At 39.0% G+C, this 27,720-nt stretch overlaps 3 protein-coding genes across 5 annotated transcripts in view; 1 reads left to right on the plus strand and 2 right to left on the minus strand.

The window, feature by feature from the left end:
• The window catches only part of OTOA (otoancorin), a 59,060-nt gene extending 44,134 nt beyond the window's left edge, over positions 1–14,926 (minus strand). The window contains exons 1-11 of the mRNA XM_048867116.2: positions 14,800–14,926; positions 11,156–11,245; positions 10,770–10,798; positions 10,645–10,675; positions 10,525–10,552; positions 9,888–9,975; positions 7,676–7,807; positions 5,208–5,443; positions 4,879–4,982; positions 1,346–1,452; positions 690–829 (exon numbers count right to left, since the gene is read on the minus strand). Coding sequence (XP_048723073.2) covers positions 690–829; positions 1,346–1,452; positions 4,879–4,982; positions 5,208–5,443; positions 7,676–7,807; positions 9,888–9,975; positions 10,525–10,552; positions 10,645–10,675; positions 10,770–10,798; positions 11,156–11,237 — 977 coding nt within the window. The 5' untranslated portion in view covers positions 11,238–11,245; positions 14,800–14,926. The remainder of the gene's footprint in view (positions 1–689; positions 830–1,345; positions 1,453–4,878; positions 4,983–5,207; positions 5,444–7,675; positions 7,808–9,887; positions 9,976–10,524; positions 10,553–10,644; positions 10,676–10,769; positions 10,799–11,155; positions 11,246–14,799) is intronic.
• Positions 14,927–15,740: 814 nt separating this feature from the next.
• Positions 15,741–27,603, plus strand: IGSF6 (immunoglobulin superfamily member 6). 2 transcript variants are annotated; one of them, XM_048867167.2, is made up of 7 exons: positions 15,741–16,174; positions 20,976–21,070; positions 22,667–23,017; positions 24,102–24,205; positions 25,111–25,167; positions 26,123–26,206; positions 27,440–27,603. In XM_048867167.2, the coding sequence occupies exons 2-7, from the start codon at positions 21,004–21,006 to the stop codon at positions 27,479–27,481; spliced, it is 705 nt and encodes a 234-aa protein (XP_048723124.1). In that variant the 5' UTR covers positions 15,741–16,174; positions 20,976–21,003; the 3' UTR covers positions 27,482–27,603. The 2 variants fall into 2 exon arrangements, with proteins under 2 accessions (XP_048723124.1, XP_048723123.1); XM_048867166.2 differs by lacking the exon at positions 15,741–16,174 and having other exon boundaries at positions 20,973–21,070.
• Positions 19,226–27,720, minus strand: part of METTL9 (methyltransferase 9, His-X-His N1(pi)-histidine) — a 39,953-nt gene continuing 31,458 nt past the window's right edge. For both annotated transcript variants that reach the window (XM_048867162.2, XM_048867164.2), the window contains exon 5: positions 19,226–19,956. In XM_048867162.2, the coding sequence (XP_048723119.1) occupies positions 19,751–19,956 (206 nt within the window). In that variant the 3' untranslated portion in view covers positions 19,226–19,750. The remainder of the gene's footprint in view (positions 19,957–27,720) is intronic.

The raw sequence follows: 27,720 nt of genomic DNA on the forward strand, positions 1-27,720 counted from the left end.
TTTTTGGAGCACCCACAGAGTCAGCACCTATGCCTCTGAGGGCTCACTAAAGTGGGGAGGCTAGAGCATTCTTTTAACCTATTTCCTCCTTGGCCTCTCTGCTGCAACTGGTAATGTGGGTATCAATTAATGACACTTGTGGTGGTGGTGGTGGTGGCTATCTATTCTGCCATAATGCCTACAGATTGATATCATCAGGCAATGGTTAGGCAGGTGACTAGCTGAGTCTTCTTTTCTGGTAAAAACTAATTTGTTTTATTGTAACTTCATCCTCGTAACCTACCCCCCCACCACACACACACACTTTTTTATCCACCTGTGAAATTATGCCTGACATATAGGTTGCAAACTCTCTCAGGCAGGGAATATCGTATGTTATTTGTCTATATGATGCCTAGCACAATGGAACCCCGATTCTTGGGTGCTACTAATAACATGGACACCTGTCCACAAGGAAGCTGGAGTAAGACCATCAGGTTATTTTAGAAGCACCTTCAAAAATTCATCAGAGGGCAACAACTCTTGGTTATTACTAACCAGTGGCAGTTTTCAACCAGCAACCTAGAAGCAAAAGACTATGATGTTCTAACAATCCCATGCGGCATCCAGTCTCTCCCTTCCCTTCGCTCCACTTTGCTCCAGAAAAGCATTTTCAAAGACAGCTAAAAATGAAAGTAAGTCTTGCTTGCCTGTAGATAGTTGAAGTGTTTCTCAGATCAAATCCCGATGAGTTTATTCTTTCTAGAAAAGCTTGCGCGAGTTCTGGTGTGATGTCATACACTGTATCCAGCTGCTTTGTTGCATTATCATAGCTTATGAATAGTCTCATCTAATTAGTACAAACAAAAGCATATTATCAGGAATCTATACAAACTAAAGACATTAATATACATGTTGGATACTATAAACAATCATCTGCCTCCATTCAGATTACACAGATGGCACAAAGAGCAATTTGGATAATACAAAGTTTAAGAAGGCAAAGACCAGTAGTTCTGTGTCACACCTAAATAATTTGCAATCTAATATGGGCCTGATCCTGCCTCATCTGAAGAGCTCCTGGTGCAGCTCATGGAAGTTTTGATGCAGATAGATTGTGGGAAAGAGACAACGACAAGAATACGCATCTTATTAAGTACTTATGAATGTTGTACATTTTTCAATTTTAAAAGAGGCAGTGGAGTGGTTCATTAACAAATGATCAACTGAACATTCGGATTTAGTTTGCAACTAAGTAATTTTAATACACATTAATCTTTCATTTTTAAGTTTGTGCTTGTGATCATTCTAGCTGTGCATCACATCATTGGATAACTGATACATCCGAACACATTTTTCTACTTACCTCATTCAGACTAATTTTCATAATTTCTTCTAATGGAAGATGGACCATATATCTTCCCAAAATCCATAGATTTTCTGCACTGACCCAGGAGGATGAATCATTTAACTCTGTTTTATACAAAAATACTCATTCAAATGTAAAGAATGTCATTGTGATTACACAAACATTATACTCTATACATCTTCATTGCTGGATAATCAAAGGATCTCTAAAATCATAACACTACTAGGTCCTGCTTTTAAAAATGGACAATGTCAGATAGTTTAAATCCATAAATGGTGGAGAGGAGATGAGTTATAACCAACATTTTACAAACACTATAATAGAAGTATATTCATTAATATTTTAAATGTCAATAAATCAGCTTTGTTTGCTTTTAAAACTTTCCACTGAGGTTTGTGCACCCATCTATTGCAGCTTCGTGCTAATAATGAGAATCAGAAAGTGAAAATGACTCATCTGTCTGTACTGCCTAAACTGAACAAAATGGAAAAGTAAAAAGCAGTCTGAAGTAGCAGTTTTTCTGAAATTCAGTTTCATAATCAGATGTGTTATTTGGTAACATAGGTAAAGCACTTTATAGCTGTATATTATTAACCTGACAAGGTCCCTTTAAACGACTGATTATACGCTATGACTATACAGAACACTCTCATTGTTAACTGAACTGATATTAACCTCAGAGAAAGTAAAAAATATTTAGTACAGCCATAAATTAGGATAAAGGCTGAAGAAATACAATACTGTATTATAAGAAGAACAATCATTTGCATTTATATAGCATAATCCAAGGACCTCAAAATGTTTTACAAATAAACAATCACCACAGCCCTGGGAAATAATTATCCCCATTTAACAACTGGAAAAACTGAGGCACAGAGTAGCTAAGGCTTAAATTTTCTAAAAGTGGCTATGAATTTTGGGTGACTCAATATTTGCGTGCTCAGCTTGACACTTCTAGGGCCTGATCTGCAGAGATACTGATCTCCCACAACCCTAGTTGATTTCTATTAATAGTAATGAATACACTTGAGGAAGTTTTCAACATCTCTGAAAAATCAGGCCACAGGTTTCTCAAACTGAGGCATCCAAAATTAGTGGGCATTTTTGAAAACACAGCTCTTAAGTGACTGCCTTATGATGGCTGACATGGTGAAAGAGTTCAGAATAGACTCCAAAAGTCCTTGTGTCCAGTCACTTGCTTTCATCATTAAACCATACTATCTCCCACGACCAAGCACATTAAGAGACAGGAAGGGAGAGAGAGAAGAGGAAAGAGAGGGGGAAGGAATTTTCACAATGTTAAGATCCTGACTGCACCGTTTAATAGAAGAGGAAACTTGCTTTTGGCAATACTGGAGTTTAGGGTCCCTGGAACCTTTTTTTGTTCTTTAAAAAGCAGGCAGAAAATATAAAACACATCAGCACCTGTTTTTGTAAAAGCCACCAGAGTTTTTCATCTTTTGAGAGGTTGGTATTTTTAATAGGAAAGAAATGAGAATTAGCTGAGTTACTTAGAAACAAATCTCTAGTCTAGAGAGACATTTTTGAAACATTAAAACAACGCGTCATCTCATGTTGATCCTATGACCTTGGCACAATTGGGCAGGAAGACATGCTGTTATGAAATAGCTCTCTGCCTTTCCACAGGCACAACAAATATACAAATGAGGAAATATCTGTAACAAAAACTAGAAAAAATGTTGGGAAGGCAGCCTACTACATAACATAGATATGTGGTATGTTTCAAGATTCTTGCATTGCTGAGTTGCAGTGGAAGGAGGGGATACTGCAGATGGGTGTGAAAGCTCCCTGCTTCCTGTTGTCTTCATACTGTTCCTAATCCATAATGGTCACGGGAGCAAGCAAGAGACCATGACAACCAAGACCATTTGCCAATGCTAGAACTCTTAGGTGGGGCACTGTAACTTTCAGTTACTTCTTGGCTGTATAGTCACTTGTTAATTAAGGGAGGATGTGTTTGTATTTAACGCACAAATCTGGAAGTCAGAAGATCTAGACTCTTTACAACTCTGGCTCAGACTTGCTGTGGGCAAGTAATATACCTCTGTTTCTCAATCTGTAAAATGGTGCTAATCAGAGGTGAAAGTAAGCCAGTACGGCGTGCCGGTAAGAAAGAGGCCGCCAGTACAGGCTGGTACACAGCTGACGTTAAAGCGCTGCCATGGCAGTGCTATTAGCACTGTACTGGCAGGGCCACCAACTGATGGGCGGGGGGGGCAGTTACCCCAGGGCCTGGCGGTTTAAAAGGGCCCAGGGCTCCTGGCAGCGGCCGGAGCCTTGGGCCCTTTAAATTTCTCCCAGCCACCACTGCCGCTACCATGGCAGCCGAGAGAGCCCTGAGCAGCGCAGGCTGGGCAGCGCTGAAGGGCTGGCTGGGTGAGTCTGGCCCCAGCCCCGCCCCTTCCGCCCGAGGCTCTGCCCCTTCCGAGGGCCCAGAGCCACCACCCCACCTTCCCCAGGAGCCCAGCTGCCTTGCATACCAGTAAGTCCTTTAAGGTACTTTCACCCCTGGTGTTAATACCTACCTATTTCTCAGGGGTGTCTGAGGCTCATTCATTGTCAATATTTACAGATTACTCTGATATCTTTAGATGGAAGATTGCACAGGAGCTTGATCCTACTCCACTGAAGTCACTGGGCATTTTGCCATTGATTTCAATGGGAAGAGGATCAAACCCTGGAAGAGCAAATTGCTACTATTACTCGGGTGACCAGACAGCAAATGTGAAAAATTGGGACGGGGCTGGGGGGAAATAGGAGCCTATATAAGAAAAAGACCCAAAAATCAGGACTGTCCCTTTAAAATCGGGACATCTGGTCACCCGAACTATTACTACTAAAGGGCTGCTAATGTGGTTAATGAAGTGTAAGCGCCTTCCTGATGTCTTGTTGCTGTTGCTTTGGTGCCCCCTAGTGGAATGTGTGCTGTACTGTTGGGCCCTGGAATAAGCACCTCATCCACAGGAGATAAACAGCTGCGAAAGGCATATAAAATTGGGAAGGAGGTACATTTATTTTACTTTGCTTTTAATTTTGTAATTTCTCTGAATGAGCCAGTGCCCCAATGGTAGAACCCTCATAGCCTCCTGTTGTGTTTAAAAACATGGTAGCTAACATTTTCAAAGATCACCTATTTTCCTAGTCTAAACAGGGTACCACAGTGAACTTCACCTCTGTGCAGAGAGCCTGCACTAGGATAATACACCACTTAAATCCCATATAAGCCTTAGAAACAGGACCAAAGGGGCACACAGTCCTTGTGTATGGCCCTCTGCACAAGGGTGGAGTTCACCTTTAAGAATAAGCATATTTTATAATTTTATCTGCAGTGCAGTTCTAGCAAAGGACATATGTTTACTGTAATCTGGAGAGATGTACAGTATTTAAGAGGGCTACCCTTAACACAGCACTATTCATAATGAGGAAAAAAGTTCACTAGGAAAGATTAACCCTTTCCTGGCCATGTTTTTAGAGAGATAAGCAAGTCCTCCTTTTAATGTTCAACATACCATTGGTGATACAGGATTTTTGCAGAATCTGCTTCATCCAGTCATACACAGTACTTTGTGCATTTGCCGTTGTCTTGTCATAGAGGTCCTTGAATACTGCTGATCTAAATGATAAAATGGCACATGCAAATTAACTGATAAGTGGAATTTCTTTTAATGGTATAGATTAGCAAACATGCATTTATAGCATCAGAATGAATGAAAACTAAATAGAAAATTGTATCTTGATGCCAGTATAGAGCCCCTATATCAAACTCTTTTTTAAAAAAAGTATATTTAATCAGAAGACAATAGAAATGATTGTTTTCATTGGGAAATAAATGGCTTACAAGTTTCTGAAAGTGTCTTGTGGAAGATCTTTAGGGAGGCTTCTAATGACATCAGGTTGGAGATAGCTCACTGACGACACCCGCAGAACTTGGCTTAGTATATCCACACATTCCATAGAGCTCAAAGCTGGAAAGCATTTCTCCAATGTAACAAGGAACAAAGTCCTATTTCCTCCTGGGCTTTGGAAAATTCTCTCCCTAATCCTGTCCAGATCAATAACAATATTTCCCAATTCCTGCAGGTATCCAAGAGTTAAGAGAATATATTTACTTTCATCATTAATTTAATTAATGGAGATTACGGAATATTTGCCTGGATATGAGGGAAAATGTGAAGATTTGTGGCAACCTGTGCATAAAGTATGTATGTATGCAGATAGATAATCACCTTACCCTTCCTGCCCCCCAGAATGGATCTTTTCCACATGCCATATTTCTTGCAATGTCTACCCAAACATACGTCCTTCAGAAGACTGGACAAACACTTAAAAATATATTGATAGAGGGATGGACTAGAACTAATAGGTCATTTTCCAGCTGAAATGTCTGTGGTTCAAAGACAGCACTTTCAGGACTGATGTTTGAGTACTAGTTCTAGGGATGGTGATTTGGCATCACGATCAGTCCTGGAGGTACCTGTGAATACCATGTGAGAAAATGCCATTTACAGCTCTGATTAGTATTATTTACATAGCTCCCGAAGTGTTCTAGGCACTTACCTGTGCGCTCTGACAATGCAATCTGAATCGCAACTGTCTCTGTCTGAATAAAACAGACTCTACAATACACTGATGTCTTATAGATTCATAGATATTTAGGTCAGAAGGGACCATTATGATCATCTAGTCTGACCTCCTGCACAACGCAGGCCACAGAATTTCACCCACCACTCCTGCAAAAAACCTCACACCTATATCTGTGCTATTGAAGTCCTCAAATCATAGTTTAAAGACTTCAAGGAGCAGAGAATCCTCCAGCAAGTGACCCGTGCCACATGCTACAGAGGAAGGCGAAAAACCTTGAGGGCCTCTTCCAATCTGCCCTGGAGGAAAATTCCTTCCCGACCCCAAATATGGCGATCAGCTAAACCCTGAGCATATGGGCAAGGTTCATCAGCCAAATACTACAGAAAATTCTTTCCTGGATAACTGGGATCCCACCCCATCTAATATCCCATCACAGGCCATTGGGCCTATTTACCATGAATATTTAATTACCAAAATCATGTTATCCCATCATACCATCTCCTCCATAAACTTATCGAGTTTAATCTTAAAGCCAGATAGATCTTTTGCCCCCACTGCTTCCCTTGGAAGGCTATTCCAAAACTTCACTCCTCTGATGGTTAAAAACCTTCATCTAATTTCTAGTCTAAATTTCCTGGTGGCCAGTTTATATCCATTTGTTCTTGTGTCCACATTGGTACTGAGCTTAAATAATTCCTCTCCCTCTCCTGTATTTATCCCTCTGATATATTTATAGAGAGCAATCGTATCTCCCCTCACCCTTCTTTTAGTTAGGCTAAACAAGCCAAGCTCCTTGAGTCTCCTTTCATAAGACAAGTTTTCCATTCCTTGGATCATCCTAGTAGCCCTTTTCTGTACTTGTTCCAGTTTGAATTCATCCTTCTTAAACATGGGAGACCAGAACTGCACACAGTATTCCAGGTGAGGTCTCACCAGTGCCTTGTAGAACGGTACTAAAACCTCCTTATCCCTACTGGAAATACCTCTCCTGATACATCCCAAGACCGCATTAGCTTTTTTCATGGCCATATCACATTGGCAGCTCATAGTCATCCTATGATCAACCAATACTCCAAGGTCCTTTTCCTCCTCCGTTACTTCTAATTGATGTGTCCCTAGCTTATAACTAAAATTCTTGTTATTAATCCCTAAATGCATGACCTTACACTTCTCACTATTAAATTTCATTCTATTACTATTACTCTTGTATTATTCAGGCACTCATCACATGTCTCCAGGGGAGTATCCTCCATTTCTCCTGGTTTGCTCTCCCCCATGTCCATGTCCTCCTATGTTGCAGGCCTTTCCTCCCATCACGGAAGACCCTCTCTTCCCTATCCATAAACACCATGTAATGGCCCTAGTCCTGCAAAATGATACATGTGGGTGGACCCCAAATGCCCATGTGAAACCCCACTGATTTCAACAAGACTCTGTGTGGGCGTAAGGGTCTCTTGCATGGATCAAATTACAGTATCAGGTCCTATATTGGTAGAAGAGAGTGCTCTGTCCCCTACACAATTGTTTAGTGCACTGTTCTCATATTCCCACACCCAATCAACAAAGGATGTCAAACACCACACCTGGGAATCTAATCCATGTCTGCTGTGTTACAGCGTGAAACATTCACAAAACCCCCCCCAGTCTGGCCTTCTTTCCATTTCTATTTAAACATCAAAAGGCAGCTCTTACTTTTCACACAGTGAGTGCAAAGTGACTTACAAAATGGTTCTTTTTGCTCCTGAAGAGATATTTCACTGCAGTTTGAAACTGCTGATGATTAATCTGTTGAAAATCTGACAGCAGCTGTTTGGGCTGGTATAAAAGGTTCTCCAGGTAGTTTTTTATAGACATCTGCAGACAGGAGGGGAATAATAATATACATATACACACCCCCACACCCCCTCCCTTAATCTTTTACTCCCGGAAACTCTCTATTTAAACGCTCCAGGCTGAAAGGATAGGAACTCACAAATTCTAACCCTGGGTCCGACGATGACTCCCTCTGTGCCAGTGTGTAAGTCATTTTACATCTACGCTTCAGTTTCTCCATTTGTAAAAAAAAGGCAATAATAATACTTATCTACTTTACAGTGGGCTGAGATGATTAATCCCTTAAATCATTTTGAAGATTAAGAATACTGAGCACTATTAATAATAATAATGCAAAACCAAAAGAAACATGCAACTGGATGGGAGGGAAAGTACATGCCAGGTCCTCAGTCAATGAGGCACATCACACCCCACCATTAGTGTACAAAGTCCTATGTGTTTTGGAACTCAGAGGGAACAGATAACATTAAGAGAAACCATTATAAGTGTGATTAGCACTGGCATCTCACCTTTACTCTTCCCTGGACTGGAGTAAGAATTAATACTACACTGAATTCCAACAAGACTATTTCAAAACTAGTTTGAAGTTGTAATTTTTTTGTTGTTTTCTTTGCTTAGGGTGGAAAACGATCCGCATTTCAAACAAAATACATTTTACCATGCTTAGACTTCCTGGAGCAGAAGGTATTTGCAATCTCTAAGGCTGACTACACTGCTTGGAAGTGTTAATGAAGCTAATCAGTATAAATTGATTTTAAAATAATTAGAAACAGATGGGAGAAGCCTTCCTTATAAACAGAGCAATATGAGTGACATGATTATCTTTTCAGTTGCTAATGATATATTATGACTGAATATTACTAAAGCCATTTTTCCTGTACCTGTTACTGGAATACAGCTGGCTCTGTGTGCAATATAAATCCTTAAAATACTGTATCCTTCATACCCAATATGTACAAACTGCTTCACAGTTAGCCAATTGATTTACTAATAATTCCTAGAATAGATTCCTAAATATTTAATATCAATATAATCAGCTGAAGGCTTAACTCCAGATACAACTTTAACCAGAACTTCATCTGATGTAGATCTACATAGCTCTATTGACATCAGCTCAGGATCTCTAAATGCTCCCTACACTGATGATTACCTTACGCATTAAATCTTTTTTGTAACTTTTATTTCTACTTTAATTCATATCCTTTTATTTCTACTTAAAATCAATAACCCTTATGCCTGTGACTTTTCACAGTCATCTAAGACTACTTCAAACTCATATCATAGCTCTCCATGAAAGCCTAAAAAAATAAAATTAAAAGCAAAACCTTAATGTAACTCTCTATAGTTTTGGAAGAGCTATGATGATGAAATGGAGTCATGGGACACTGATTCATGTGCTTCTGAATGGCCATGGGCTTTTTGAGAAGGTTAAGAATGCAAATTGGACATTAGATGTTTTTTATTATACAGGGGGGCCAAATGCAGATCTGGTGTAAATGGTGCAGCTCCACTGATGCTGATGACATTGCTCCAAGTCTGAACTTGGCCACCATCATTTGTAATGACTGTGGATAACGAATGGTGTGAACTTCCTGCACTACTTATGCTGCCACAAGAAGTTTTTTTTTTCCTAAACAAAACAGAGTTCGGTGAAGTCTTGAAAGGAGAGAGAGTTTTGTAGGAAATCTAGCATCCCACATTCCGTAGAAGTAATGCAAAGCACAGCCAGGCCTGAAGTATGGGTAGGGAAATCATCTGTTTTATGGAGAAACATGGTGTGGCTAAGTTACTTGGCTAGCAGTTACCATACCAAACAGCGCATGCAAGCCCACAGTGCAAACATTCAGGCCCTGCCTTGCCTCCAAAAGAGGAGCAAAAGGACCCTTTTCTTTATTATTCGTGTCTTAGTTCTTTGCAAACTTCTGAAGGCTATAAAGCAAAGTACTCTATCCTCAATTTAATACTGACCTGCAGTATTATGCAGACTTATTGGTCAACTCTATAATTTAAGGTTTCAACTTAGACAACAGACGCTAGTTTTCTTAATATTTTCTCCCTCTCTCTTTAGTAAGAAAGTTTGGGCTCTTAAAAGGGTACTAACCTGTAGGCTGCTAATAGTAAATATAACATTCTGAGCATGGAAATATGCCATGATTTTTTTAGGCATATCTGTTGTCCATACATTAGTGCTACAGCAGAAAAAAAAAAGTAAAATACAGGTAAAATAATAAACTACTTTTGCTTACAAGAGAAAATAAATACGACAAACAAGTACTATTACCAATAAGACAGTGATGCAAGGATTTAGTTAATCTTTTTGCCAAAACAGATTTACACTTAAACCCATGATTACAGTGGAAAAAAAAGAACAAAGATAACTACCAAAAAGGTTTTGAAATACAGTAATGTAGCATGTATTTATTCCCAGCCTCATTCCATGTATATTTCTGTTTTGGCATGAGAAATTGTTTTATACTTGTTAAGAGGAATTAACAATTTTAATTGTAGTTCTGAATCATAACAACTAGATGCACCTATTCAATGATTTGGTGGTTTAGAATTCTGTACGCAGAGCCTGTAATAATGCAGGTCACAGAGCCAATAGTGTATTTTCTGTACATAATACGTTAATGTTCGTGAACACTAAATATATATCCTTTGATTACACTTTTTTTCCATAATGTTCTATTCTAGTGCATACACATATACTATCTACAGTACAGGATGTCATACATTACCCCTGAAAATGGAGTATATCAAGGAAAGCTAAACAAGAAAATAAAGCAAAAAGAATTAATATGTTGCATGATATTTGAAAATGTTTTCAACACATAGGTAGGGACAGTTCTATACATTACCATGCAGATATTTTCCTGCTATTACTTCCTCCTAAAGGGCATAAACAACAAATACATGTAATAACACAAACATTTTTAGATTATATTACAGAATTTTGGAAGATGGATAAAATAAAAATACTCACCGCAGCTTTTTGTAATAATGGAGGCAAATCTGTAAGAGATTATCCAATTACTAAAATTTGATTCAACAGCCTTTTAAAATAAGAAAGTATAAACATAAAATAAATGCATCATAAGTAAGCTAATTTAAAGAAAAGCTGCTTTGATCAAATGTACCTACAGCGGATGTATAGTGCTAATAAAAGTTGCTTAATGAAAGGTCTTTGCTTTTAAACAAAACTTTTATTTATTTATTTATTTGGCCAAATTCTCAGCTAGTATAACTCATGAGTTATGCCAGCAGAGAAACAGACCCCATATTTCTCAATTGTACTTAATCTATTTTACTACATATAGCATTTTCAATACACAAAACACTCTTTCCTCTACACAAGATTTCTGATCTTACCTTTATCAGACTTCTGACCACTTGTAGTCCCTGCATGATTCATTAATATCAATAAGAAACATATCTTCAGATTTTTGGACATTTCTTCTACTGTTTATTAGAGTCAGAAGATATTTGGATTGCAAAAGAAAATAAAAAGACAATGTCAAAAGACAATATTTATCCTAAAGATTCAGCTATAAATTAAAGATGGCTCTGCGATGCAAAATTCAGATTGAGATCATAACTTCTCTGAGATTCAGGACTGTTTGGACCACGGATTTTAGTTTAGACTTCTCTACAGCATAATAATAAATAAAATAAAAATAATAATAATATCCCCCAAACTTGATGTGTGCACAGTCCGTCTTACTTCCCTTGTATTCGGCAGTTCTTTTAATTTTACTCTCTGTGGTATACATTATAAACAATATTCCAGCTAAAGGATTAACCCAGTTTAGTAAAAAGGAAATATGCATCTTTCTTTGAAATTATGTAATATTTTTATTTATTCTTTTTAAAGCTATGGAAAAGTAAAGAGAGGCATATTGATGTAATTAGGCTCCCAAATAAAAATGAGAATGTATCAGTTCTATAACACTTCCCTAGAACAAAATGAGCAATAAAAATGTATAAAAAGAGCCTAAGCCTGTTGCTAGCATTAGAAAGTTGGACTGTCCTGATGGTTACTCCAATATCCCCACAGGATCTTTGTATTCACACAATCCCCCAGTATGGAAGCCCTTCACAGCACTTGCTGATCCCATTCCAGTAAGAGATGCTCCAGGCAGGGCAGGGCGCGGTTCACGGATCACAGGGAGACCGTTGCTGCAAGTATGAGGAGGCAGGTGCTTTCCTTTCCTCAGACATCCAATGTCATCAGTCTTCTAGCAGGAGGGTTAGCTTGCATCATAACTAGGGGAACATCTTAGCTACCACAGGGCTCTGCTTGACAGGTAAGTTAGGTAACAAGCTTCTGGAAATGGTGTCTATGCAAACGGAAACATGCAACTTCACTGTCACACACTGATTCTGAGTCTCTGGATAATGATGATGATTTGTATTATGCTAGTGCCTAGGAGCCCTAGGCACGGGCCAGGACCCTTGTGGGGAAAGGGTGGGAACCCATTTATTCACCACCAGTTGGGATACACTGAGCAAAATGTACATACTTTGCTATGCGTACACTATCCCCAAGGCACAGGGCTCCATGCCACAAAGATTATTTGAAAGACCAAGTGGCTCAGGGGCCAGGTAATGGAAAATAGACTTTCCCTGCTATAGCACTGGTTCCTAATGCAGCCAAGACTGATAGTGACCCAAAAATCATCCTATGTGAAATTGGTTTGCTGATCTTAGTCCAGTTCCCAAGGGACATTTATCCACATCACAACAATTAGCACCCTCATCAGCAATCTCAACACCAAGACCAAGGAGTGAAAGGGAACAGTGACTGAACTATCCTCTCGCCTACACACATAGTACCTCCAGATCAAAGTAGGAACATATTCATTGAGCAATGTGGGGAAGCCTGTTCTCTGGAGAATCAGAGGATTTTCTTCTCCAGGACTCTCAATCTGGCACCTAGCCCAAGCACTAACTTGATCTTCCCAATAGCTAAAAGAAAAGAATGAATGAAAAACATAACTCTGTTTGAGATATTAAATGGTGCCCTCTCCTATAGATTGAATCTTAAAATAAAGATCCGTTCATTATTTTAAAAGTAATAATACAGATGATCATGCACACTGGACCATCCGGCACCTAACTTTGCGAGAGATCATTGTGTGGGTTTGCCTGCCTTGTTTCTGGTTAGTGCTATAGGGTGACATTTTAGCTGCATGCACGTTCAATCACCCTGTCCATTTTTATTATAACAGAATTTGGACACATTGTCTTTTCTTCTGCGTTAAATTCACTGTTGCAAATGGTATTCGGATTCTGAAATTAGATGTTTATCTCTTTACTAAATTGCATGCTTCTACATTTTCATTTCTTTATATAGTGTGTATGTGCAAAGATTTATAATATTCTGTTACCATAACAAGTTTCCAGTTGCCTTCTACAAATGCCTCTATTAACTCTGTAACACGGATTATAAAATTAACAATGAACCAAACTTTTGGATGATGAAAGATTTTAAACATTTGGTTTTGAGAAGTTGCAGTCTCATGAGTCCTGTTCATTCTGCACAGACTAAAAAGCTCTGTGCACTTCCCTTTCAGCTATTCCATTCGGAGTTCTACAGGGCACCTGTCTCATTCAAACGTATCCAATTTCCCAGACAATGAACTTTCTTGTGTTAGTTTCTGCATTTGCCCTATTAATTTGGCAGTAAGGTTTAGAATTACACTGCACAGTTTAACAAATCATTCCACCACCTTTCTCAATCCTGATTTAGTCGTTCAAACTAACTTGATCTGATGTGTATGATTTTGTTTTAATTAAAGCATGTTCAGTAAACCTATAAGGAGGCTGAACTGAACTGGACAACTAACAGTTGCATGAGAAAACACTGCCATTAAATGGCCTTATTTAATGACAGTTTTGTAGTGTTCTGCTAAACACTGAAACTATCAAACAAAAATCAGTCAAAAAGAGTTCATCTTAAATTGTAAGCAGTTTTTTTATTTTATGGCTATGCCATTCCCGCCTTCCAAGGGATGACATGCAAGAAAGCTGCAGAATGTGTTTTGTCTTCAGATCTAGAATGCTTCTTTTTCATGATTTTGTTACAGGGACCTGCCATTGTCTTTATTTGCCCTTTTTATTCCAAATGGCAGTGTAGAGACATTCCTGACTTTTTATCACAGTATTATTTGACTCAGTGCCCTACTGAAGCCTAATTGCTTTGTGTTAGGTCAGTGTTACCTCAGATAGCTATTCTCAATACTCACAGGCATGATTACTGATACAGAAACACAATGATAACACCTTTCATCCAAATTCTCCAAACCAGCGGCTCTGAATCTTTCCAGACTAGTCCTTTAACACTTAAAAACTACTTGCTTCCAAAGTCAAACATAAAAATACAAGTGTCACAGCACATTACTGAAAAATTGCTTACTTTCTCATTTTTACCATATAATTATAAACTAAATCAACTGGAATACTAATATTGCACTTACATTTCAGTGTACAGTATATAGAGCAGTGTAAACAAGTCATTGTCAGTATGAAAGTTTAGTTTGTACTGACTTTGCTAGTGCTTTTTATGTAGCTTGTAAAACTAGGCAAACATCTAGATGTGCTGATGGACCCCCAGAAGACCTCCGCTGCAAGCCCGCAGTGGTACACCTACCCCTACTTGAGAATCACTCATCCAAACGGTTCAGCAATCTTTGCAAACTATTACCAGCGGCAGCTACTATATAGAGGGATCACTACAGGACCCAGCCGGGAACAGACCGGCATCTAAACAGTGCATGGCCGCACCACCCAGCAGGGTGGGGATGAAACTGAAGAAACACCTTGCTTATCTGACTGATCTGAGAGGGGATGATTATTAATTATCATTAAGGACGGCCGAATACGGTTACCCAACTGGACTTTAGCCAGAATCCCAGCCTGAACACAACCGGAGACAGGTGCCCCAAACCTGGGCATGTTCCCGTATGTGAAGACGCTCCCTCACCCCTCAACGCGTCGCTACGAACTTTCCCCACCTCCCGCACCAGAGGATCCCAGTAGCACCGGGTCGCCGTCGCCAGCCGAGGAACTTCCAACGTCCTGGCTTCCCTCCCGCGCTGAGGGCCCCAGTGCCAGCCCCGGCTGACCGGCCCCTCTGGCGGGGGCGCCTCGGAAAGGAGCGTGGCGCGAGGGCGGGACGTGGGCTGGACGGCGGAGGAGGGTGGAGACGGGAGGCTGAGTGGGGACGGGAACGGAGGGGCGAGGGGCTGGCGGAGGAGGGAGGGAGTTGGCGCCAATGGGTCTCTCCCAGGGGATCCCCTGGCAGCCTCCGCTGGCTCCTTGACCTGCTACTGCGGCGGGCGGCTCCGCCGCACTGGGCGCCCCCCGGGGAGGGCACGGACGCGGGGCTCGCCCAGGAGGGCAGGGAGGCGGCGGCCTCCCAGAGATGGCGGGAGCCAGGGCGCTCTGCTGCAGCCTGGCGGGCCGGGGGCTGGCGCCGGCTCCCTCGCAGGGGAGCTGCTGCGGGCTGAGCCCTGCCCGGCTCGCCGTGTCCGTGACCTGCACCGGGGCCCTCCGCTGTTCCTCGGAGCGGGGGACCTCGGGCTACTCAGCGGCGGCTGGGCTGCTTTTTCCCGTTCACAGCTTTTTCTCTTGTTCTAACCCGTTTTAATTTGCTCCCCAAACCATTCAATAAAAACCCTTATTTGAACACGAACCAAAAATGAAGAGGTAGACAGAATGATAATCTATTATACAGTGCCTTTTGTCCCGATTTAGAAGCGATTTAGAAGCCGAGCGCCTCCCTGTTTGTTTATTACACGTTAAGGGCGACACTTTCACATCATTAATATATATAAAAGCAGCTTGCTAGTTTTAACTTTACCAATATTCGCACCCCAAAATGTACACAACCCCCTTTACTCTGCCAAAATTTAAACAGCAGATGCTTTGCTAAAAGCTAAATGCTGTGTGGCGTAGCCAGAGCCTTACAAAAGACTTCATTACTGTTACAAAACATTTGCTACTCCATGGAAAAAATTAATAGCCATTAAGGTTGTATAATGAAACCTTTCCAACACGGAAGGTACAAAAGTGAAGGTAATGAACAATTACATAAAGATTACAAAGGTGGCCTGAAATGTCTAGAAACTGCTTAAGATTCCCAATCGCTAATTGAGTTTGTTTAGACTTAAAAACCAACAACAAAAGACACTAGATAAGTCAGTACAGTAGAACCTCAGCGTAATGAGCACCAGAGTTAGGAACTGATCTAACCACCCATCTCATTTGGAACGGAAGTACAAATCAGACAGCAGCGGAGAAAAGAGGGGGGAAAAGGCAAATACTGTGTAGTACTGTGTTAAAGGTAAACTAACAAAAAAGGGAAAGTTTAAAAAAAGATTTGACAAGGTAAGGAAACGATTTCTGTGCCTTTTTCATTTAAATTAAGATGGTTAACAGCAGCATTTTTCTTCTGCATAATCAAGTTTCAAAGCTGTATTAGGTCAATGTTCATTTGTCCTCTTTTGAAAGAACAACCATAACGTTTAATTCAGAGTTAGGAACAACCTCCATTCTCCAGGTGTTCCTAACTCTGAGGTTCTACTCGTTCTTTTACTTACTTGCTAATATCGGAGTTCTGAGCTCTGTGTTCTCTCACAAGAGTTAGACACACCATTTGCAGCAGAAGGTATGCAGCTGCTCTATCTGTATTTGGTGTTGGGGAAGCAGCTAATTGCTGCAATGAAATACAAAATCCTAAATGCCTGAACTTGGCTTAGTAGATGGCTAGCCTTTTTGTTCACCTTTTATTATAGTCAAGAATTGTGCCAAGTTAGTGAGAACTTTTAATTGCCTTATTTGAGAGGTCACATTTTTCACCAATGCTGCTCTCAAAATTAGATGTTCAAGAAGTAAGATTACTATAGTTCTAGAACCATTAAATAATGACCTAGGAGGTGAAAGGCTGCTGCCTCTCATTATCCAGCCTCTGAACTGTGCAATCCTCCACTAGCTCTTTTCCTAACACACAATATACTTTAAACTGCAATTTTTCATATTTGAAAAAAAAAACAACTCTACTTAACTAGCATTTCAAACAAAGCTCAGATAATCCTCCTCTGAGGCATTCTGATGTGGCAGTTCTGGTCTCAACCAGCAATGAAAACATGGCTCTGAAAAACAGACAAATCTGTTTTTACTATATTATACTATATTACAGTGCAGCTACCAGTCAGAGCCAGAAGTCCCATGTACCTTAGAAACAAAAGTTTCCTTTTGATACAATTAAATATTTGAGGGGTATTGTATCAGGTTTATTAAAATTAGTATTATACAACTCAAACTGGATACCATCAGATTAGGTCTGAATAAAGACTGGGAGTGGTTGGGTCATTACAAAGCCTAAACCTAATTTCCCCAATACTAATTTCTCCCTACTATTTCTCACACCTTCTTGTCAACTGTTTGTAATGGGCCACTCATTACCACTTCAAAAGTTATTTTTCCTCCCTTGGTATCCTGCTGTTAATTGATTTATCTCATTAGATGGACCTCAAACTTGGTAAGGCAACCCCCATCCTTTCATGTAATTTATGCCTGTTCCTATATTTTCCACTTCATGCATCTGATGAAGTGGGTTCTAGCCCACAAAAGCTTATGCCCAAATAAATTTGTTAGTCTCTAATGTGCCACAAGGATGCCTTGTTGTTTTTACAACTCAATATATAGTCTTCCTATATGTCAATCAGATTCCAGATGATTAGGAATATTAATGAGTACAATCTATATAGTTCATTATCCAAACTATTCTTTCCCACATAAATGATATCAGGGCAACATAATCCAGTTTCAGCAAATCGGGGCTTTCAAATCAGATGTTTGGATAAATGAGGTTCTACTGTAAGTGAGATTTTGCCTTGTGCAGTTAAGATGATCTGTGGCCACCAGGAACCAGTTTCTAGGGCCAGATTTTAAAAGGTGTTTAGGCACCTCAAGGTGCAGATAGGTACCTGTAGGAGTTACATGTCAAAATTCTGCATCGTTAGGCACCTAACTTCCTTAAAAAATTTGGTCCTAAATCAATTAAAACAGCTTAGCTTTTATTTCAGCTTTCCCCAGGTAGGGTGTGAAGCCTGAGATGGCAGATGTTGGGTGAGTCAGTTTTAATGGCTTGAAACTTCAAAATCCTTTTATTGCTAAAGTAACTAACTTTATTTATAAATAAGTTTAATGTAAAATCAACCTGAACTGTAGAAATCCAAAACACACAATGCTTGAGAACAAAGAGGAAGCTGGCAGAATAGGCATCTTCAAACTGTGGCCTGCATTAGATCCAATAGTGACATAGGACAAGACTGTACCCAGACCCTGCCTGGCTGCAAGGAGCCACTTCTATCGTCTGCAGTGTCAGTGATGTCGGTGTCAGTCCTTGTACCTTTAGACTGAGATTTTGTGAGCTACCTGAAAAATTTAGACACCCAATTTCTCTTAATGAAAATCCCTAGGTAGTGTTGAACATCTCAGCTTTGAAGTGGAAAGACTTTATAGAGCTGGTGTCACTATCTTCTCCAGCGGGGATAGGGAGAAGAGCCATGGTCCCACCCTGGTCAGCACAAGCGGCCAGGGACAGTGGGTACTACACCTTCCTCAGGGGTGCCACACCAGCTATGCCCCTCCAGTGCTCCTTAGCCTCAGGGAAGCATTATTGCTACTGCAGGTACAGTGCTTTCCAGAGCTCTTGCCAGGGTGGCTGGATATCTACACTTCCCTTATCAAGAAGCTATGTCTACATGCCACGATCTAGTTCAGAGACTCTTCCAATTCATACAGCCAGCATGTCAAAGACAGCTACTGGGAAGAGCTTCTATGTAAAAAAAAAAAAAAAAAAAAAAAAAAAAAGCTGGAGCTGATCCCTTCTTGGGCAGATTAAATTAAAATTTCAGTGAAACTCCCTGGAAGGGGAAGATTAAACTGTTTAATTTAAACTAAATGTTCAATCAAGCATATGGAAGACTCCAAACAGACACCATAACAATGTTGCAGGGAAGGTAATTATCCTAGCATAAGTGTGTGTATATGGAAGTGGTGATGGAGGATCTCAGGTGAAAATTCCTACCTTAGTTCTTAAGTTGGAATTCTTTGGAGAAAATTTGCTCAACCTGTGGAAGTCTGTCATATCCATCAGTTTAAGGAACAGCTTTCATAAGTCCTGACTAACCCTCCTTCGCTGGAAATTGGTGTGTGCAAAAGCAAGGAGGATTTATGAGAGAGGAACATGGAAGAACCCCTCCAAAAATGATTTTTTAATATTTGATTATATTAGTCTTCTACACAATAGTTAAATGCTTTTAAATGAATTCAGTTGTACTGCTACAAGGTTCTTTTCTCTATATACCTAACAGTTTGTGCAAACAAGCATGGCTATGTTTACATAAATGAACACAAAAATTAATGCAAAGGTCATCTCAAAAAAAGTTTATTAGCATGATTAAAAAGATGTGTTGAAGAATGACAGTCAGAGATAAAATAACTTCTTAACATGGAAGAATATCCATTCCAACTCTATATTCAACAATGTTCTGAACTGAATGGACAGCTGTATTGCCAATTTTCACTTGATATCTTAAAGAACAATCCATACTGTGTATCGGTTCATGTATCATCATAACTACTGCTTTTGTCTGGTTATGATCCCTACTGCAGTTAAGTATAAAAAATATCTTCCATTAATGTTGGAATGCAGACTGCATTGTTGGGCTAAGAGTTGGTAAAAATTCTCAACTGAAGAGTCTGTTTTAAAAAAACTGTCCTTTTTAAAGATACTACAAAGAAATACATTAGTATTTTGGCCTTTAAAATTCTTACATGATATTTATTTAGAATGGCAATCCCAAAATTCCCTCCCATTAAGTAATCATAAATCAGACACCTCTATCAGAGGCTGCTTCTTGGGTTTGACTCTGGAGACTTCTACTTCGTATACGCTTACATGGGCTTGAGGACGAAGACAGCATCATCTAATACATAGTAGTCATTATACATATCACCTTCACATAAGTATGGCAGTCTGGTGAAAGCCTCTATGGCAAAACCAGCTTTTCTGAAAACTTCTGGCAGGCTATTCACCTGTTCTTCCCAAGTCTGCCCCTTGATTTCCAAAACTTCTGAGGGTTTTTCCCACTTGCCACCTACTGAGAAAACAAAACAATTGTATTTAAATTTTAAAAGGATCCTTTTCAATGTATGGCAGTCTCTTAAAGAAAGCATGCTATGCTGCTTACATTCCATTTCGGACTTTATGATCCATATTACCCAACACATGGTGGGTAGAGCATTTTCCAGGTCTACCTGAAGACCACAATATTCAGGGGTCTTGTTTGAGTATAGAGAGGGTTGCCACCCACAAAGCTCAGATTTTTTTAAATCCTCTACTAATAGTTCTATGTGCAGGCCCACTTGACCAAATAACTATTTGACTAACAATAGTAAGATCATCTAGTGAAACTCAAATTTGGCAGATGTAGTCTGAGAAACTCTAAAATCTTGGCTAACATTAAAATGCCTTCTCATACTTATCTGTCATACTTCCGTGCTGGAACTGGCTTCAATTAGTTATAATAAATAAAGCCAGACGCTAACAACCATAATTTGTTATGAATTCTTCAGGAATACTGTGGTCATACTACTAGCTAAAAACCAAAATCAATCCCTTAGCCCCTCCCCCCAAAAATCCACCTCAAGAGACTCCACACCAAACTAGGAAAGAAATCCTAAGTGGGTCCTGTGGAACAGCATCTACAGAACTTCTGTTCATTCAAGGGCCATTTTGATAAGTGAGAAGAGAAGGATTATTTGTTTAGGGTCCTCTCAAAGAAGAAATGGAGTTCTGGATAATTTTATATAATAAAAAATAAAGTTGTCATTTGTTATAGCCAATGAAATCATCAGAAGCAATCGAGCAATGTAGTAGTTTTAAAATTAAAAAAAAAAAAAACAACTCGCTGTCAAAAAAAATAGATTTTTACCAATCCCATCTAACTGAAAAATGTAATTGATTATGTTTTAAATACATACTGTATCTTTAAGAAATTTACTGAACACAATGTTTAATTCCTGTAAATATATGCAAGTAGGAAGTGTCTGAGCATGAAATTTAGAGCATTATGTAACTCCTAAAGTTTCCTAATTAACTTCCTCTTTTTTTGAGCAGAAACATTTCTGGACAAACACACAAAGAAATGGCAACTTTCAATAAATGCAAAGTCGTGCTACTGTTGGAATTCAACTGGATTCTATACTATGTTGGTAAGACTTTTTTTTCCCCCCCAATTTACTGTCTTCTTCACCTGTTTTAAAAGATTCATATGTATTTCTTACAAATAAGATTGAAAATGCAGTGTTCTCATTTGGAACAAGTCTGTAAGATAAGAGGGGCAGGAAAAAATTCTGCTTTGGAGTTAGCTAATTTCTGCTGTCTTCATAAAGTTTCCTAATCAAATGAATATTAATGAAAGATTGTTCTTCCAAAGGATTATACAAAATGCCCTCATAACCTATGACCATCAGTCCAAATCCTCTGCCTCTTGTATAGCAGACCCCAGATGCAGCAAAATGGCTGCAGGTATGCTCTACGGAGTTGGTAAGAGGAAGTTTCTGGGAATCCAGCACATGGTGTCTGCATCAGCTGCAAGTCACAGAGTTCTGCTCCATAGGGGCATCCTCCAACCCAGTGAACAGTGGGCTTAGGGCAGGGACAGAGAGATTAGCTACTTGGTGGATATACTGTACCAGCCAATCAGTACCTTTCACAGAGTGGGAGTGCAGCAGCTGCTAGGGCTACTGCAGCCTCAAGGAAACAGTTGTGACCATGGGGTGGCTCTGCTGCTGCTTTGTGGCACAGAAAAAAAAGAAAGAGAATGCCCTCTCTCTGTTCCTGTGGAACCCCTATGAACTCAACCTGCCTGCATTTGGTCCACCAGGAGCTCGGACAGTACAAAGATGAAGAGTCACACAAGTATCCAGACTAGGGTGACCAGACAGCAAGTGTGAAAAAATCAGGACCGGGGGTGGGGAGTAATAGGCCCCTATATAAGAAAAAGCCCCAAATATTGGGACTGTCCCTATAAAATCAGGACATCTGGTTACCCTAATCCAGACAATATTAAGTAGTAACATTCTATGCTACCCTAACTTTACATTTTTATTGTATTGATTACATACAATACATAATTTGTAATAATCCAAATCTGATCAAAGATGAGTCCACTTCAACTTATTTTTTGTTTTGTAATTTGTTTGCTAAATACTTTCTTGAAAGTAAAACAAAATAAAAAATGTTGGTTTAGCAATCTCTCATTTCTAGAGTCTCCATTCCAATTATCTAAATTTTAGGTATTTAACCATTACTTTGATATAATTATTTTGTCATATTTAAGTTTATTAAAGTTATTTATTTCTATAAGGTCTTGGTAAAAAAATGCATTTGTCATAACAGTTATAGTAAACAAAACTTGTAATTTGCTGGTGATTCAGTTCCTTAATTGAAGTTCTCTTTCGTGTTTAACCTTCCCTTGCCTTCTTTTTTCTGTATATTGCTTAATTTTAAAATGTCAGTATCAGCAAGTGGCACTGCTGACGTGTGAAACCCATGATCAGTTAGCAATCACATTCATATTTTCCTATGTATATGAAAAATAATGAATAAAGTTCAAATAGTATTTAGCCCATGAGGCAATCTTCTAAGAAGAAACTTAATGAAAACAACCGAAAGAGGTCCCACGGTGGAAATATCACCGCTTTCTCTCTCTTCCCCCCTTTCTAAATTCAAGGTCACATATTTAATTTGCAACATCCCTTACTCTTAAATCCTCTCTCAATCAAGTATGTGTTTATTCTCAACAGGTCATGTTGTAGATACCTGCAAAGTTACCGTAAAACAACACCAATTTAAGGAAGTAGACGACAGTGTCAGCACTGTGAATGTAACATGCAGTTTCTCTGCTTCCGGATGTCATGGCTCCCCTCAAATGCTATGGTTTCGCTATAATGATTTTACACATGAGGCTTTGTGTACACCTCAATGCATAGAGAAGTTCCAAGTGATTGAATCACTGTCCGATCATAATGTTTTACTTCAGATCAACAAACTGACTGTAAATGACAGTGCCATTTATATCTGTGGAATAGCATTTTCAGATTCAGATACACACACATCCAAGCAAACCGGGGGAGGAACGATATTGGTGAAAAGAGGTCAGTCACTACTTCCTATGAACAATCGTAAAAAAATACATTATTTTGTTTTCTACATATTTCTAATTATTTACACTTGCAAAATATGGTACGTTAATAGTAAAATCAACAAGGTTTCCAGTAATCTATCAATTTGAACAGCAAATAAGACCCAATGTCATACTCTGGGTATGTGTGTTAAAGTCAAACTGACATGAACTGGAGTTCCAGGTGCAGAATTAAGATCAACTAGGGAGATACTTTGTTAACAAAGCTAAAAATCAGCAACTTTGTATGGTTTACTAACCAGATGCTGTACTATCATGTAATGCAAGTGACCCTTCAGAGATGTTCTATAGTAATCCAGGAGATTGGATGCTGTATTTTCCTTTTTGTTAACTGTCAAAACTGAACATACAAATACTCCATGTCAAGCTTCATGGAGGGTTTTGGGACTGGCACACAATAAATCATACACCAACAGTAATAGTCACAAACAAGTAAATGGCTTCTGTTGAGAAACTGCCATATTCAGGAGGGACTGTGTCTAGCAGACAGAGCAGGATTCTGGGACTCTGGGCTGATTCTCTGCCACTGATTCATTGTGTGAACTTGAGCAAATCATTTTACTTTGGTGTCTTTAGTATCTCCACCTATGTAACAGGGATAAAGATATTCACAGGGATGAGGAGGCTTAATTAACTAAATTTCTGGTTACATGTGCTTCAATAACAAGCTCTAGAAATATGTACAAAAGTTAAAAAAACCAAAACCCTAACTAATGGACTCTCTCTCCCCAACCGAGTTCCATACTCTCCCTGCATTCACCCCACCACTCACACTGCTAACGTCTGAACAAACACATGAGCCTTCTTCATACTTGTTACTTAAAAGTTAGATTTTAGACCAGAAGAGGGCTATGGTGGGAAGAAAACAAAATCCCAAATCAAGGGCTCTCCAGTCCCCAGCTGTTTGAGTCTAGTGACCCTTATCAAGTGAGTTCCTCAGATGAAAGTGGTTATAATACAAATATTATTCTTACTAAGAATATGATCAAAATAGAACAGGTTCCCATTATTCTAACAATTTTTTATTATGACTAAAGGGTCTGAGAAGTACAGCACTGAAGAATACATCCCCATGATAGTCCTCTCATCTTTGCTGTTTCTATACAGCACTGCCATACTTGCAATCTTTATATTCTATAAGGTGGGTTTAATTTTGACTTTTCTTATTTGGTTGTTTTCATTCTGACTTCTCAATAGCTTTAATGTTTTCCTCAGGATCCAAGGGTCATCATGGATTTTAATTACTTTTGCATCACAGACAGCAAACGAGTTTTACAAAGGTTGTGGTTGATGATTACATCTCATATGCATCTGCAGACTCTCACACATAGATTCAGATTAGATACTCATTACATCTCACACACATCACTTACCGATTTTTTTTTTTTTTTAGAGAGAGTTTCAAGAGAAAAGCAGCAGAAACCAAACTATCCTTGGAACAATTTACAGCAAGTTTGGTATATATTGCCAGAAGTCACTTTGTAAATGAGACAGACTATCAAAAATACAAAAATATGATAAGATTCAAATATTTTGAAAGAAAAATAGTTATCAAATAAAGAGCATTACTACCAAATACACAGGTTGCAAGCTCCATGGATTAATGTCCATTGATAAACAAATAATGAAATTTATATAACACTAAATGCCAAGTGCAATGAAATTATTTCAGGCAATACTCTTACTTACATAATGAAGTCCTATTCAAAATATTGTAGGATGCATGGAAAAGGGAGTTGGAGGAGGGTTACAGGGCATCCTAAACTTGGAAAAGCTCCCCCAGAACCAGAGAGAGGAGGTTTGCATGTTTAAAATGCACCCAGTTATTGAAGACACTGACATTGGTCTTTATTAAGAAAGTGTGGTGGTTTTTTGTGTGTTTTTGTTTTTAGAACAATCATCAATATTTGGAACCCTTAAATGAACTCGATAAATAATGAGATATCCCTAAATGTTATGAGCAGGCAATACATTTTGCTACAGTACCTCTTCAGTTATTATTTGGCATGGAGGGCTATGTAAATAAAGTTGATTTTTGTTTTGCAGTCAAAATCCAAACTGGTAAAGAAAACCAGGAAAGGAGATGTGAAAGGAGAGCACCATGTATGTTAATATTCACTTAACTTGTCTTGGGTGTCTTTGATTCATAGATTTTTTGTTTTTTAAATATAACCTTGAACACTTCCGGGGACATTAAATTGGCTAACTGAAGGCTCAGACAAAGGGGTTACCTGGGCTGGAAGTTGTAGATGTAAGTGATTAAGGGCTCCAGTGCTGAAGATTTATAGAAAACTATTTGCTGAATTTAGAGTCGGAGTTTAAAGATGAGACGGTCACCAACACCACCTAGCCACTCCCACACCAACCCCAACAACTAGAATTATATCAAAGTATTACATCCTTCAGGAGACTAGGCTGTTATGTGCCACAGGCAGAAAACAGGAGAGACCAAGATGCACCAATGCCCAGGTCCCCTATAATGGCAGGGAACTGATTAAGTAAGATATGCCCAGATGATCTAGCAAGTGACCTCTGCCCCAAGCTTTAAAGTTTCTGTTCATCGGTCCTTTTTGGCTAATTGGACAGTGAGAACTAAGCTAAGGGCCACCTCCAACAGGCAACTTCTTGTCTTAAGTGATGGCTTTTCAGTAACATCGAGATTACAAGTAAACCATGTTTGAACTATAGTTAAAAAGCCAACCTCTGCCATGCAACTGATTTTTCCTGGTCCCTTGGATGGTGGCTTTGGCTTTACATGGGTTCCACCATACTTAAATCCTGTTTAGAATATATACTGCAACACCCTCTTGGAAAAAAAAAAAATCCACAAGTTAAAGAAGGAATTTAACTCGACAGTGAGAAATCATTACTGTTCTACAGCCAGGGCTCCCTTTGGCCACGAAACTTACTGTTTTGAAGTTGTGGTGACACCTTGATTAAATTTTAAAAAGTTAAAAAAAAAAAAGAAATTAGCAAAGATATATCATAGAGGCAAGTGCATTTTTCCAAATCTGTCTCTAATGTAAAATTGTTGTTAACCACATTTTAACCACTGCAGAAAAATACGAGTGGGCGAACAGTTTGTCGAGCAATTGTACAAGAACTGTACAAGAAGAGATATGCTGAAGACCATCATCAGCCTGTGAGTAATGAGTAACATGAAAAGGGGGTTTCCAAAATCTTGTGGCTATTTACTGTAGTTCATTGTATGTGGAAAAAATGGAGAAGCAAATTTCAGAACTATATTACATTTTCTACAGAACTAGACTTCTTCGCTGTCTGAGTGTCAGGATTGGCAAGATTTAGTCCTGAACCAGCAATAGCTTTTCTATACTTACAATGCTAAAAGTTTCAGAAGTCCAATACTGTGCATCCCAGCAGGGTTAAATTGGGATCTACATACTGTTGCGGAGTGGAGATACCCCTCTTTCCAAAGGGATTTTGAACTCATTTTATGTCTGAGAAGGCCTGAGATGCCAGTCTTTAAAGCCATGACATATTTTAGGTATAGAAAAACATTGCAGTTCACTTTTGGAGGCATTTTAATTTCTCTCCCCCTCTGAGCGCTGAATAGTTGGACCCATGGTAATGAAGGCACATGGCTTTACAAGTGGAGAGTTACAAAAAGTTACAATAAAAAGTTTTTAAAAACCTCAAACATTCCTAAAACACTTATTGTAATATACGCAACAGATACAGAATACTTCATGGTTTTGTATCACAGAATGAAAGTTATTTCATCCTCCCAAATTTATAACAACATTTTTTAACCAAATCATAGTGTATTTTGCATATGCCATGTAAGTTACAGGAGAACTATTGTAGAAAAACTCACCACTTTCAAGTTAAGAAAACTACTCTTGAATCTACACTGCACAAGCAAAACAGCTCCTTTCTTATTCTAATCAGGGAGCAGAACATACACTTCCCAGATGAAGTACAAAAATGAAACAGGCATTCAGCACTGACAGGTCAAACACTTGCCCTCCCATAAAGCCTGTATTTTAATATTCTTACCCCTGACAGTTTTCCTCTATAACTGCCCTCCATAAAGCCATCAAACCCCTACTGATGTAATCCAGGACCTGGCAGATGTGGGCATACACATAATGTAAACATGACTGTCCTGCTGACTCTTTGTGCTCCCCTGGGAGCTGTATTCAGGGTAGTCAACAGTGAACGAAAAAGGTTAAGAATCCTGCAGATGCCACAGGTATGAAGGCATCTGGATAACGGACAGAAGGAAGGGGGAAGTATTCTTCAGCAGTAGCAAAGGAAAGGAAGTTTGCCCCACTGAGGAAATCTTTTTAGAAAGCCAACTATTACACAAACATTGTAACCTTTTACAATATATACTTATATTTTTTTTTTGCAGGAGTGTTTGGAACCAGATGACACCATCTATCAAAACAGATGATAAAATTCAAAGTACACACATACTCAAGATCCTTTATGTGAAATACAACTGAACATGTCTGAGACTTCAAAAATTAATTTTCTGAAAGAGTCGTACCTTGCTAAAAAAAATATGAATCCTCACTGAGCAGTGCTTTTTTTTTTAAAGTGTTTTGCAAATAGATCATCAAATACAAATGACAGTATTCCAGCTAAAGTGTGAATATTAATTATTACAGTCCTATGTTTAACATTACCAAG

Source organism: Caretta caretta, chromosome 10 (assembly GCF_965140235.1).
Source record: "Caretta caretta isolate rCarCar2 chromosome 10, rCarCar1.hap1, whole genome shotgun sequence".
NCBI classification, from domain to species: domain Eukaryota; kingdom Metazoa; phylum Chordata; order Testudines; family Cheloniidae; genus Caretta; species Caretta caretta.